Source organism: Notolabrus celidotus, chromosome 2 (genome assembly GCF_009762535.1).
Source record: "Notolabrus celidotus isolate fNotCel1 chromosome 2, fNotCel1.pri, whole genome shotgun sequence".
NCBI lineage: Eukaryota > Metazoa > Chordata > Actinopteri > Labriformes > Labridae > Notolabrus > Notolabrus celidotus.
In genome coordinates, this window is record NC_048273.1 from 4,609,295 (window position 1) to 4,624,431 (window position 15,137).

General features: G+C 38.7%; 1 protein-coding gene across 1 annotated transcript in view; it reads left to right on the forward strand.

The window, feature by feature from the left end:
• The first annotated feature begins 960 nt into the window (after positions 1 to 960).
• The window catches only part of crb1 (crumbs cell polarity complex component 1), a 38,999-nt gene continuing 24,822 nt past the window's right edge, over positions 961 to 15,137 (forward strand). The window contains exons 1-5 of the mRNA XM_034701942.1: positions 961 to 1,227; positions 10,574 to 10,810; positions 12,835 to 13,030; positions 13,183 to 13,322; positions 13,558 to 13,740. Of these exons, the coding sequence (XP_034557833.1) occupies positions 1,167 to 1,227; positions 10,574 to 10,810; positions 12,835 to 13,030; positions 13,183 to 13,322; positions 13,558 to 13,740 (817 nt within the window). The 5' untranslated portion in view covers positions 961 to 1,166. The remainder of the gene's footprint in view (positions 1,228 to 10,573; positions 10,811 to 12,834; positions 13,031 to 13,182; positions 13,323 to 13,557; positions 13,741 to 15,137) is intronic.

Sequence of the window (15,137 nt, forward strand, 5' to 3'; positions counted from 1 at the left end):
TTTTTTTTGCTAGAATAAAGGGGATGCAGTAGATGTATTCACAGTTTATTTCACAGAGGAAGTGACATTAGTAAAATGGAACCTGTCTGTGAAATAATAATAAATTCATCATGTTATAAATTTAAGTAAAAATAAATGTATTATTATTATTATTATTATAGCCTACATTTCGATTCGATATCTAGAGATTAGGACATTATACAAATCCTTGAAAACACTATAAATCCTAATTCAGTGTAGAGTATCAACACACTGTTAAGCTGGATAAAATGTGCACCTTCTGCAGGGGTTGTACGTAAGTCACGTGCAAAGTTGGAGCAGGAGCAGATCAGACTGCAGTTTGATTAAGACTGACTTTAAGGTGAAAGTCCTCTGCCCCACGAGGAGACTTCCTCTGAGGTGAATCTCATATCGTAGAATTAGAATTAGCTTATTGCTTAGGGTGGAATATATAGGTGTCTTTCCTGACATTAAAACTGGAGAACAGGAAAAGAAAAGGAAAGAAGTTCCATTGAGATCACATGAATGAGAATAACCTGTTATCTTTACATTTATTATATAAGGTGTGCTCATTGTCCTCTTTGTCAACATATCAAATGTGTCTGGTTTGCATCCAAGTGCGGATTACTTCTTAATCACTTTATTGTCTCTTGAAATCACCTGCTCCTATATGCCGCTCCCCCAGCTGGTTAAAGCAAAGCACAATAGTGCACAACAGTGATCAGATTTCTAACATGTTGCTGCACATGTCAGAGATCTTAAATTCAACAGGATTCTGCAGGAAATAGGGGTTCCTCTATTCCTTATATTACAAGTGTGGATTATTCAATGTATTGAGTTAACAATGTGGATTCCCAGGTAGGCCTATAGGTCATTTACTAACATTAATTAGATATTCCTTCTCTTCTTTGGACCTCCCTCCCACTGCCCCATAAAAGGGAGATAGGGGGAGGGGTGTTTGAGGAGCCCCACGCTTCATGCTCTTTTTTTTTCTCTGTTTCATGTGTGATGAAGGATCTCGATGGGGCTCCAGGAGGAGGAGGAGAAGTGTGCATCAAGTGGATCTGGAGTTGACAACAGATCAACATGCAGAGGCAGAAGCAGAGAGATCCGAGCATGACAAGACCTGAGCGGTGCGAGGAGCAGGATGATTCCCCGGCACGATTATGGATGTAACACGCTGCTTCCATAACTTTTTACTCATCACATCTCTGTTTGTGATTCACAGTAAGTGACTGCTTTTCTCACGTGGCTCTGAGCGGAGTTTTTCAGGCATCAGTGGCGGGAATGTAATATCTTTTCAGTGAGTCTCATCATTTCACTCTGTTTCCTAATGATTCTTCTTTTAATGCAACTTCCGGTTGATTTATTCATTCTTTATTCTTTATTCAGATTAAAGAAAGAAGAAAAACTGTGAATGCTATATAGAAATAAAATACAAAAAAACAGAAAAATGCTACAGACATGAAATACAACAGCTGAATATACTACAAATGTAAGATTCAACAACTGAAAATGCTAAAAACACAATGTAGAAAAACTGAAAACTGAAAATGCTACAGACATAAGATAGAAAAACTGAAAATGCTACAGACACAAGATAGAAAAACTGAAAATGCTACAAACATAAGATAGAAAAACTGAAAATGCTACAAACATAAGATAGAAAACTGAAAATGCTACAAACATAAGATAGAAAAACTGAAAATGCTACAAAAATAAGATAGAAAAACTGAAAATGCTACAGACATAAGATAGAAAAACGGAAAATGCTACAAACATAAGATAGAAAAACTGAAAATGCTACAGACATGAAATACAAAAACAGAAACATGCTACAAACATGAAATACAACAGCTGAATATACTACAAATGTAAGATACAACAACTGAAAATGCTAAAAACACAATGTAGAAAAACTGAAAATGCTACAGACATAAGATGGAAAAAATTGAAAATGCTACAGACATAAGATAGAAAACTGAAAGTGCTACAAACATAAGACAGAAAACTGAAAATGCTACAAACATAAGATAGAAAACTGAAAATGCTACAGACATAAGATAGAAAAACTGAAAATGCTACAAACATAAGATAGAAAAACTGAAAATGCTACAAACATAAGATAGAAAAACTGAAAATGCTACAGACATAAGATAGAAAACTGAAAATGCTACAAACATAAGACAGAAAACTGAAAATGCTACAGACATAAGATAGAAAAACTGAAAATGCTACAAACATCAGATAGAAAAACTGAAAATGCTACAGACATAAGATAGAAAAACTGAAAATGCTACAGACATAAGCTAGAAAAACTGAAAATGCTACAAACAGAAGATAGAAAAACTGAAAATGCTGCAGAAATAAGATAGAAAAACTGAAAATGCTACAAATATAAGATAGAAAAACTGAAAATGCTACAAACATAAGATAGAAAAACTGAAAATGCTGCAAACAGAAGATAGAAAAACTGAAAATGCTACAGACATAAGCTAGAAAAACTGAAAATGCTACAAACAGAAGATAGAAAAACTGAAAATGCTGCAGAAATAAGATAGAAAAACTGAAAATGCTACAGACATAAGCTAGAAAACTGAAAATGCTACAAACAGAAGATAGAAAAACTGAAAATGCTGCAGAAATAAGATAGAAAAACTGAAAATGCTACAAATATAAGATAGAAAAACTGAAAATGCTACAGACATAAGATAGAAAAACTGAAAATGCTGCAAACAGAAGATAGAAAAACTGAAAATGCTACAGACATAAGATAGAAAAACTGAAAATGCTACAAACAGAAAATACAGCAGCTAGAAATGCTACAAACATAAGGAAGAAAAATTGAAAACTGAAGATGCTACAAACATAAAATAGAAAAAATTAAAATACTTCAAACATTTAATAACATAAATAAAAAAACAAAACAGGATGTTTACTAAAATTCATTAAAATTGATTTCAAATCACTTTGATTTATAAGTCTTATATTTACACATATTCATTATAATCACTGAAAGCAACACTATCAAAACTAAAAACACACAAATTCAATAGTTAATGTTAAATTTGGCTTAAGCTTGAAAAACTGGTACATTTATTTTGATCATTTATTCAAATGGAACTGTGTTTGTTTGTTTGTTTGTTTGTTTGTTGGCAACTGGGCAGATGCGGCTCAGAGGTAGAGAGGTTAGTTGTCTGATCACTGCTGTCTGCAGGTCACTTGTCTTTTGGTGAAACACAACCTCAAATCACTTATTTACCTTATCCAAGCCTGAATTTGTGTTTTTGAATATATTCATTAATTAGCAAGGGGAGTGTGTGTTGTAAATGTGTTTGTCCACCTCTGGTGTCAGTGAATAACTGTATTAAATATTGCTTTTATAATTATTAGTGTTTATTTTTAAATATAAACTCAATTTTAATGTATGTAGCCTACAGTAAAAGTCTGATCATTCATGGACCCAGTGGTGTACTCAGGCTGTTTGAGGGGCAGGGGCAGAAAAAAGGGCACCTTCTTTCAAACCCCTGGTACTGACAGTTTAAGGTTCATTCAAATGTATTGATGCAGCTGTAAGAAGAGGGGTGGTCTTACTCTTTATTCCTGCATGGTGGTGAAGATTCTGTGACCAATTGTGGTGGAAATTGAATTATGAAAAAGGAAGACAATACTTTTGATATATTTCTATATTATGGATTATATTACTAAGTAACATAACATATGTAGCTGCAAGGGAAACCAGAGGGAACTTTTTTTAAAATTTAAATCACTGGAGCGGCATCCAAAGGGCACGTTTGTGCATTCAATCCAACGAATAAAGAACCTGGAGGGCACTTTTTAACAATATATTGACTGTAAGGCATCCAGGAGTATCATTTGAGGGACATCCACAGCAGGGGTTCCCAAACTTTTCAGCCGGCGACCCCCAAAATATAGGTGCCAAAGACTTGCGACACCCACTGTCCCTCAAAGTGATTTAATGTGGCTTCATTTAGCTGGTCTGCAGAAAATTAGCATCCCTATATGAGCATGTGTCTGTGTTTCCTGTGCTGTCATGAATTCAAGTTTTTTTTTATTGTCATACCAACACAAGCTGTCGCATGAGATGGAACAAAATTCTGATAAAGTATGGTATAAAGCCACAATAAGACACAATAAAAAGAAAGAAGACAAGCACGAGCATTAACCTGCTGTTACTGATGCTTTTGATAATGAACTGATCACTAACCCTAAACCTAGGAGTCATCTGGCAAAAAGAAAGGCAGAAAACTCATTACATTTTATAATTTAAGATAAGATAAGATAAGATAGTCCTTTAATGGTCCCACATATGGGGAAATTTAAGTGTCACAGAAGCAAAGTAGACAGTGTAAAAGAGTATAAAGCGAACAGGAGCCTATAAAATATCAATTATTAAAAAGTTATTAGCAATTAAATTAAAGAGGTAAAAAATAAGCACATCTTACAACATATATCTATATATATATTATTGATTATAGAGTCTGACCACTGCAGGAAGAAAGACCTGCAATATCTCTCCGTGAGACACTGCGGGTGAAGAAGTCTGTCACTGAACGAGCTCCTTAGTGTTGTTATGGTCTCCTGGAGGGGGTGTGACGTGTTGACCATCAGAGAAGATAGCTTTGCTATCATCCTCCTGTCAGCCACCACCTCCACAGGGTCCAGTGAGCAGCCCAGGACAGAGCTGGCCTTCTTCACCAGTCTGTTCAGCTTCTTCCTGTCAGCAGCAGAGATGCTACTTCCCCAGCAGACTACTTTTAAAGTTTTTATTTCAATTTGAGCTACTATTTTTGTCAATATTTTTTACTATAATGGGTAAAATGTACTAATTTTAGATAACTTAAAAAAAACAATATTCTGGAAGACATCTCACAACCCCTCATTTGTGTCTCGTGACCTGGTCCTCGTGATCCTGATCCCTACTTTGGAAACCCCTGATAGAGGGCACTTTTTCATGCACTTTCTAATAAAAGTACTCCAGAGAAGGCATTTTTTTATATTTTATCTAATCAAGGGGTGTCAAACTCATTTCAGTTCAGGGGCCACACACAGCCCAAGTTGATCTGAAGTGGGCCGGACCAGTAAAATCATAACATAATAACCTATAAATAACGACAACTTTACATTTTTCCCTTTGTTTTAGTGCAAAATACTTTTTTATTTTTATTTACTGAAGTCAAATTCCTTGTGTGTTCAAGCATACTTGGCGAATAAAGCTGATTCTGATTCTGATTCTGATTCTGATTCTGATTCTGAAATAGTACAAGTATGTGCTGAAAATGTAATCAACTATCTTTCTACAAAAACAGTTCTCCATGATGAGTCTCATAGTTGGGCAGAACATTTTACTCTTTAAGCACTGAAACCTGCTGCAAACACACCAAACAAGTTATCAATTCACCTGACACAGAGTGTTATTTTTACTGCAAAAGAACAGAGAGATTATAATAACAAAGAAGTTAAAGTTGGCTATCCTGGACCCCTCAGCTCCGAAAGGAACTGTTTGCTTGCTGGACAGTGTTGTATGCAGGGGTTTTGTGCTAGTGTTAGTAGTTAATGGATCATCTTAATAGTGCTCTAAAAAGACTTAATGAATCTCAACCGGATTATGCAAACAGCAAGTCATCTATTTTCTCACTTTGAGAAAAAAGTCCCGGGAAAAAGTGCTGTTCAGGTGCGCTCCATCAGCACTATGATTGTATGCGACCCTCAGAGGACAAATTTAAAATAGTAGTTACTTTCATTGAAAATTTGCAGTTAATGTCTAATCTGTAATTTTTTCACTTTGCAAAGTCGTTGCGTGGGCCAGATTGCAACCTCTTGCGGGCCGGTTTTGGCCCGCGGGCCGCATGTTTGACACCCCTGATCTAATCCATGAGGGCACTTAAGCGCAGTTTCTTTCTTTTAAATAAAATAAATAAAAACATTGAATGAGAAGGTGTTTCCAAACGTTTGACTGGTACTGTATTATCTTATTTTTGCCACTCTTTAAGTTCTCATGTGGAATCAAGCAGCACATTTTTCTACACTTCTCTCACAAAAGTTCCTTCAAATCTTGTAATTTAGCCCGATAGTTTACGAATGGATACCATTTGTAAACACAGCCAGAGTGTTTTGAATCTGAGTGGAGTAATTGGCTTGCATTTTAACCAGTACATGCTCAGAATATCAATTAAGACTATGAGATGACATCATTGCCTATAGTGATGGCTACACATTTTCTTTGGACTGGCTGATGACAAAAAGAGATCAACAATGAGGCGTGGGGGGGGGGGGGGGGCGGGGGGGGGGGGGGGGGGGGCGGGGGAGTGACTGATGCGGGGGATGTGAAGATTGGGAGGGAGGATAGGTGGAGTGATAGAACAGAAGAGGTTATGTGACCTTAAAAAACAGCCTCAGATAACACGTCTTGTTATCACTGCTGAAACAAACAGACAGATATACAGACAGCACGCATCAGTCCAGAGGAGATGTCAGGTGCCCCACATGTGCCATTGGAGGGCCGCCAGATAGGACCAAACAAAGACCCCTAGAAGTGATTAGCATATGAAAAAGGCTCGACATGCTGTGGGAGGGGATGTGTGGTTGGCTGGAGATGTGTCTCAAATAGGCAACAGGCCTGGCTCTGAAAGAGGATTCTGAAAGACAGCCTGTTATGAGACATTCATGGTCGTATATTTTCTGCCTGTTTAAAATAAGAAGCTGTATTTCTGCAGATATGTGTGCTACAGCTCTAATCTGCTCTGAATCTACAGCCTGATCAGCTCATGAATGCATATGGTCAGAGCATCACCCCTAGACCCTCACCCCATACCTCCAAGTCCAAGTCTAGACATGCATAAGCTGATCCTGCTCACAATGTCTGTGAGCAATGTCTGACCTCGGCCAATGACAAGAGATTCTCTGAGTTCTTGAAGATGGAGCAACAAGTGTGATTGTTCTCCTCCACGTCTTAAAGTCTGCACTCACTCTGATTGCTCTCTGATTACTCTGCATTTATTATCTGTGAGGAATATTATCTGAATACATCTTTTCAGTTTGGTGTCAGACATTTAATGATGTGGACTCATCATGCATAACACATTTCTCTGTCCACTCAGGAAGCATGTGTTTAAAAGAGGTGATTCAGTCTGATTATCATCAAACAGAAGAAACACTTGTTCTCGCTTTGTGGCGTCTCGTCTCTGAGTCCACATCACATGGATTGCATGAATCATTGCTGATCAGATGCTCACATTTGTTGCATTCTAATGTCTTCTAGCCTGACATGAGGGTAGACATGTTTTACAAATTGAGAGTCAGGAGGAATTGAGGGAGAGAAGGAATGCTGTTTTGGTTGTGAGGTTCCCAAGACGTCCGTTTTGAGGTCTAAGCTCTTCTGACCATCAAGTGGGTTCCTTGTTTAAAAAATCAAGGTGTCAAAGACAAGCCTCGGACCCACAGAACTCTGTATTAAAGCTGCAGTAAGGAACTTTCAGTGTCTTTTGACTTGCAGCCAAACATCCATAGATGTACTTCTTACCACTTTGCTGATTTGTCCTGAACACACCAAGGTTGTATTTTCATCCTGCTCTCTGTTAACAGTCAGTGTCACTCATTGTGAGTATTTGCTGTCGAAAGTGTAAAGAAAGGCTGTTTCTTCTGCAAGCTGTAAACAGCCTCGTCTGATACCTATACCAGGGGTTCCCAAAGTGTGGGTCGGGACCCCCTGGGGGGCCGCGAGACACAAATGGGGGGTCGTGAAATGACTTCTAGAATGTTTAATTTTTTTTAAGTTATCTAAAAATAGTACATTTTACCAATTATAGTAAAAATTTAAACAAAAATAGAAGCTAAACTTGAAATAAAACCCTGAAAAAAATAGTTAATTATCAAAATCATCAGTAGCAGCAGGTTAACAGGAAACACAGCCACATGCTCATATAGGCAGGCTAACTTTCTGCAGACCAGTTAAATGAAGCCACATTAAATCACTTTGAGGGACAGTGGGGGTCTTGAGTGTTTGGCACCTTTATTTTGGGTGCCGCGGGCTGAAAAGTTTGTGAACCCCTGCTCTATACACTCAAAAGTTGTTATTTGGACATGGATATTAACTCAATAAAACTGAGCCACATACAATTAAAGGTGACATATCATGCAAAATTGACTTTTTAATGGTTCTCTACCTGAAATATGTGTCCCTGTCTACAAACCCCCCGAAAATGAAATGAGTCCATTCTGCCCCTGTTCTGATTTCTCCACCTTTCTTTAAATGTGTGCTGAAACGAGCCGTTTCAGTTTTCAGTGTTTTTCATACGTCACAACGCCATCCGGTCTGTAACAGGAAGTCAGAGCTCGGAGCTTGTTCAGCCCATAGACTGTATAAAATACAACTCAACCCCTCCTCTGTTTTTCATTCCCTGCACACGTGTGCTAACAAGGAGCTTAGGAGGGAGGCATGCTAGTTGTAGGCTGTCTTAATAAACACAAAGGTCGGTTTTACTCCCCACGTCTGCAGATTTGAAGATCTAGTGGATGATTTGTATTTTTCATGGATAAGTGCTAGCGCTAGTTAGCATAGCCACATAGCTACATGTTTGTAGCTGTGCACCCAGACACACGTCGACATACTGACAAATAAAACAACAAGAAACACTAAATCTGTGACCAATGGTTCAGAAAGGTCCTGCTGCAGGCGCCTCTCCGTCAGGATCAGATTCTGGATCAGATTCAGAGGGTCGAGGCCACACCCACTTCCTGAGGGGGCGTGGTCAGAGAGCTCATTCTCATTTAAAGGCACAGACACAGAAAACAGCCTGTTCTGAGCAGGGCTGAAAAAGAGGGGTTTACAGGCAGACCAAAATCTGATTTCAAAGTGTTTTTATGAGCATTAAACTTTAAAGACATGTTTTGGGGACCTCTTAGACCAACATATTTTGATGAAAAAGAGCATGATATGTCACATTTAAAACAACATTCATCGTTCGGATGACTCAATAATTAATTGTTGGTTCACTTAAATAGCTGGTTTTGAGTGCAGAACCCTTAATGGCTATGAGTTAGAAGTACTGTTTTGGTTTACAGTACATATATCAAAACTGCTAATAGACACCTAAAACCATAAACACTTATATTAATATTATATAAATGTAATTTGAGAGGTAGAAAGGTACACTGCATTATTTCTGTGCAAATGATGAGGTGAGACTCCTTAGGCTGATGTGTGATTAAATGTAATATAACTTAAGACACAAGTCACCACGCCTGATTAAAGACGCATGTGAGGAAGTCTCTTACACCTCTAAGAGGTTTTAATGCTGATCCTCTGCTTAGTATGAACATCACGCATCGGTTTAAATGAGACGTAAAGCCTGAGCTGTGGCAGGGGTTAATGTCCCGCTGATTAAAACACACCACGAAGTGTTAAAGAAGTTAATGCCTCCAAGCTTCAGTCGGATGCAGTCACCATGGAGATAGATTGAATGCTGAGAGTAAACAGTGGAGTCGGTCCCCATGGCAGCCGGCTGTGACGCCTCGAGAGGCCCTTAAATTTCAAGCCTCTGTGCTCGACTGTGTTTTTATCAGAGATGAGTGGACTGTAAAAGGCTTCACACGAGACATCATCAGAAGACAAGATAAGCAATGAGAGCGTCCAAGTTATGCAAATTATTGAGATATTTGACCATTTAAACCAGGGGTGTCCAAGCTTTTTTCAAAGAGGGCCACATATGATGTTGTCAGAATACCTCAGGGCCAGTGGCTCCTACTGAGACTTAGGAATCCTAAAAGTTATATATGAAATCTCTATTTAATAACAGTTATTTTACATTTTTTCTCAATAAAACAGTAACTAGGAAGCCCCCAGTTCTCCACAAGCCATGTAAACATTAGCAAATGTTATCTTCTAGCTGACAACATTTTAAGAACAAAATAATTATTTTCCTGGCCTCTGAAATTTTTTGATGCACCAAATTTAGCCTTTTCTGTACAATTTCATAATTTTGATCTTGTCTTGTGTCCTCTTTTATGTCTTCTGACCTTTTAGTGTTCATCAATAACATTTTCACATCATGATAAAAACATTCATTTGAAAACCTGTCAGCTTTAAGAGTTCTTGTGTTTCTTCTTTATTGCCATCTTGCAGAATTCCCAGTGCTTTGGCTTTAGACAAGTAGTCCATATGAAGCTTTTTGAGACGTTTCTAAATTGACTTTAGTTTTGTTTATGTGCTTGAAAGAAACTGCAAATGTACAGATAATTCAGAGGGTGATTAATTTCTGTGCTATAAATAACACAATTTAAGATGGAAGCTTGGGGCCATAAATAAACGGACCTTGGGCCGCAATTGGCCCCCGGGACGTACTTTGGACATGCCTGATTTAAACGATATTAGTGATGATATTGACAGTGGATAGATATTTTTCACGATAAATATCAAATCATTATTTCATGTCATTTTAAAATCGATGTTTCCTAGCTTGTATCTGGGATTTCCGACTCTGATCTGCTTCTTGAATCCCTCACTTCTAGTCCCTCATGATGCTGATGTTTCCCTAATGTGACCTCTCCGCAGGTGTATGTCCTGAGAGTCTGCCCCCAGCAGAGGGCCTGTGCTCTCCCAACCCGTGCCAGAACAGGGCGATCTGCAGACTCCGCGGGGACGGCTACTCGTGTTTCTGTGTGCCGGGGTTTCAGGGCGCTCACTGTCAGATCGACGTGAACGAGTGTGTGTCACAGCCCTGCAGGAGCGGAGCCACCTGTGTGGACAGAGTGGGCTCGTTCTCCTGTCTGTGTCCTCAGGGCTTCGCTGGTGAGTACAGAGAACACTGCTGGGAGACTTTTATGTGTCATCCAGAACATGTTATATCACAGTACATGCTGCTGTTGTTTAGATTCTACAAACAGACTCATTGTGGGCTCTGCTCTCTTTTTGAGTCCTGTTGAGTTCAACCTCAGATGTAATTTGTGGAAGTTAAAGCTCCTGTGAGGGACTTTCTGTTTGTGTTGATTTTGGCGCCCTCTCTGGTCAAACTGGTACCTTGTCTCTTCTCTGACCCCACTGTGCATGTATAAGGAAGGTTTCCTGACTAAAAATCTCCTTCAGCTTGTTTTTAAAAGTAAAATATATTTATCACCATGAAAGAAAAAGGCTTTCTTATTCTTCAGTGTGCTGTAAGTTGTTTTGTCTGACTCTTACCCCCCACAGAGATTAAAAACTATAGCTAAGGGATAGTAAACTGTGCTGCTGATGTTCCTGTTAACTTCTTTTAGGTTATTCAGAAGCTATATTTTTATAATAAGTTTGTTTCATAACTTGTTAAAAACTCCTCACAGGAGCTTTAAATACTCTGTGGAAGAAAATTCCAACTCTTTCATTCTTTTATCCATTGGACTTCTGAATGCTGATAGCAGAAACTGATTTGTAGGCCTGCTTCTTCTTCTTTTTCTTTTATTTTTAAGTTAGATTTTTGGGCTTTTTTCACCTTTAATGGACAGGACAGCCAAAGAGAGACAGGAAGTCAAGTCAAGTCAAACTTTATTTATATAGCAAATTTTAAAACAACTGCAGTTGACCAAAGTGCTGTACAAGCTTAAAAACACAATCAATACAAACAAATAGTTAAAATAATTTAAAAGGGGGCGCTGGTTGCCTAGCGGTCTAAGCGCCCCACATACAGAGGGCCACAGTCCTCGTCGCAGGGGTCGCTGGTTCAATTCCCGGCTGGTGGACCGTTTCCTGCATGTCTTCCCCCGCTCTCTACTCCCCACATTTCCTGTCTCTCTTCAGCTGTCCTGTCAAATAAAGGCAAAAAGGCCAAAAATATTACTAAAATAATAATAATAATAATAATTTAACAGAGTAGATATTTAAAAAAAACACACAAAAAAACCCACAATAGATAGTACAAGAAAAAGCCACAACAAATAAAAGCAAGGAAGTGTGGGGGGGAGGACAGGGGAGGACAGGCAGTAAATAGTAATAGGGAGTTGATAATAAAATCAAGGCAAAAAATAACAATAAAACTGAGTAGATGAATTAAAATAAACAAATGAATGAATAAATAAATCTAAATAAAATAAACAGTAAAAATTAATAAAATAATAAAGCAACATTTAAATCAATATAATAGTTAAAGTAAGTAATAAACTGTTAAACCCTACATAAAAGCCAGACTGAATACATTTGTTTTTAGTTTAAGTTTAAAAGTCTCAATATCTCTATCAGCTCCTCTCAGATCCTCCGGCAGGCTGTTCCATCGTCTCTGAGCGTCGTGGCTGAAAGTTTCTGTTCTCCTCTGAGGAACAGCTAAAAGAGAGGAGCCGGAAGATCTGAGAGGCCTTCCTGGTTCATACACTGAAAGCTGAGATGTAGTCTGGTGTGAGGCCGTGCAGCGCCTTAAAAACTAGTAAAATAATTTTAAAATCAATACGAAAAGCAACAGGGAGCCAATATAAAGATTTTAGAATAGGCGTAATGTGTCAAACAACGTCCAGCAAAGAGATAAGGTGTAACACTCTCTCTGCAGAGGATGACAAAATGGACTCAGACCACGAGTTCCTCACTGGAGCTTTAAGTGCATCCTCAAAGAGCTGCTTGTCTGGCTGCAGAGTCTTGAGTACGTTATGACTTGTGATTACTTTAAAGTAAAGAACTGAAACACCTGCAGCGTCCTCTCAGTGAGATAAAAGCTCTCCAAACAGCCGCTGCACATAAGAGCTTTGTTCATTTTTGCCCCCTGCCCTTGCTCGGTGCAGCTCGCTCCCTCGCCCCCTCGCCCCCTCACCCCCTCGCCCCCTCGCCCTCTGACATCTGCACCTCTTTGATGTTCACAGGGCCCACTTGTGAGCTGGAGATTGATGAGTGTCAATCACAGCCATGTTTCAACGGCGGCAGCTGCCATGACTACGTCGGTGGCTTCACTTGCACCTGCCTGCCCGGTTTCCAAGGACAACAGTGTGAAATAAACACTGACGAGTGCCAGGAGCAGCCATGCCAAAACGGGGCTCTGTGTGTGGACGGGGTGAATGAGTAAGTAGTCCATCTCCTCCTGCTGGAGATAAGAAATCGTAGCTCTTGCAAAGTGTAGGGAAGCAAAATTGATGCGTGCACAGATTTGTCACTTATAAAGGAAGACTTGAGAGGAGCTCATTGTTGTGTTTTCGAATCCTCATGTGCTTCAGTTTCAGCTGTGACTGCTCGCACACTGCCTTCACTGGCAGGCTCTGTGAGACTCCTCTCCCACCATGCCTCTCTGAGCCCTGCTTCAACAGCGCCATCTGTGAGGAGAGCCAGGGTAACTACACCTGTGAATGCTGGCCAGGTACATGGAGCACATTGTTTTTCTCATTCTCTGAGTAAGCAAGTTTTGGATTTTGTCATTTTCTGAGGTCAAGACAGGTTTTGCAATCAGGTGAGATAAATAGACTCTGATTAAAACCCTAATCCTGTTCATACTGTGTTACTTAATCTCTCTGCAATGTAAAATCAGAGCAAAATAACAAAAGACTACATTTAAAATAAGTTTGTCATCAGAACTGTCTGTCCCTCCACGCCAGGGTTCGAGGGGCGTCAGTGTGAAATCGACATCAGTGAGTGTGACAGCGCCCCCTGCATGCATGGAGGCCGCTGCATTGAGAGGTCGTGGCAGGCTCTGTACGACAGCGAGCCTCTGCTGCCTGAACGTTATGACCCGGAGCACGCTGCAGGATACGTCTGCAGCTGTCCTCCAGAAACTACAGGTAACTTCTTATTAACTGAGGGGTTATGGATTTAGCTGAATGGCACTTTAATGTGCTGATTTGCACTATTTTATATATCAGATGCTCTTGTGATGAATTGTGTTTTCATCTTCATGCTATCATGATATATTGTTTCCATCTGTTGTTATTTATCTTGATCTTTTTTTTGGTGAACTCTGTTTTAACCTGCCGGGACTACAGATGAAAATTAGCCTTATGGCTAACTCTGGCATATTTACATGGATGCTATGCTGACATGTTCATTAATATGCACTGTCCCTTTAAATAGATTAATAAATACATAATTTTAAAGGTGCTAGACCAGATAAAAAATAATAATACAATTAAGGATAAAATATGCTGTTTTAAATTCTAGAAAAATTCTTATTCTTATTGTTTCTAGGAAGGCATCTCACAGGCAGTGTCTCGTGACTCCCAGGGGGATACCAACCCCTACTTTGGGAATAACTGCTCTATGTATTACATGCATGTGTTTTATGACAACACAGTCTTTTCTTCCTCTTTTTTTGAGGAAGTATGTAAAGCCTAACTATATTAAGCCAATATTCACCTTTCCTTATTGGTTTATTAGTTTATTTTCTATGTATCACATTTATTTAATTAGGACGTTACATTACATTAATCAACACTGCTGTTCTAAATCGTTCATCCCCTCTGAGATTAGAGTGTTAAATGCTCTATCTGTTATTAAACTGATCTTTTATTGATTTTATCCTTCCTATATCCCGTAGGTGTATAATTCATTGTTGCCATGTTGCCATATGTCTGTTTTTGTATTCATTTTATTACTATTTTACAAGCTGCTCCATACAAATTGCCCCTAGAGGGATTAATTAAGTGGTTTGAATTGATTTGAATTGAACATGTGAGCAATATCTGTCAATGTAAATATGCCAAAATTAGCACAATAGCTACATTTCATCTGCAGGTACTTACAAAACCAAAGATTTTTCAGGACATACTGCAGGACAGTCCACTAGCTAGCACTTTAAATGACTCACAAACATTTACATATAAAATTGACACATTTGTTAAGTTTAAATAAAACAGACCCATGCACAATATGCTACTAAACTGGTTTCTTGAGATGCAGATATGGATACTGGTGACACTATAAAAAGGATTTTTGTGGGAAGTAAAAATAATCCATCCAAATTGTCTAAATTATACTAAATAAAATTATGTCAGCAGGTGAACTGTATTATAATGGGTACATTTGTCCTTCTTTACCTATTTTTTTATAGTAAAAAATTCTACATAAATAAACTAAATAATATCTACCCAAAGATATTGGGTGTGCACCATAGACTGTAAAAAATATGGACGTAGTATCCGTGACGTCACCCATCTGTTTCTGAAGAGCTGTTTTGAGACCA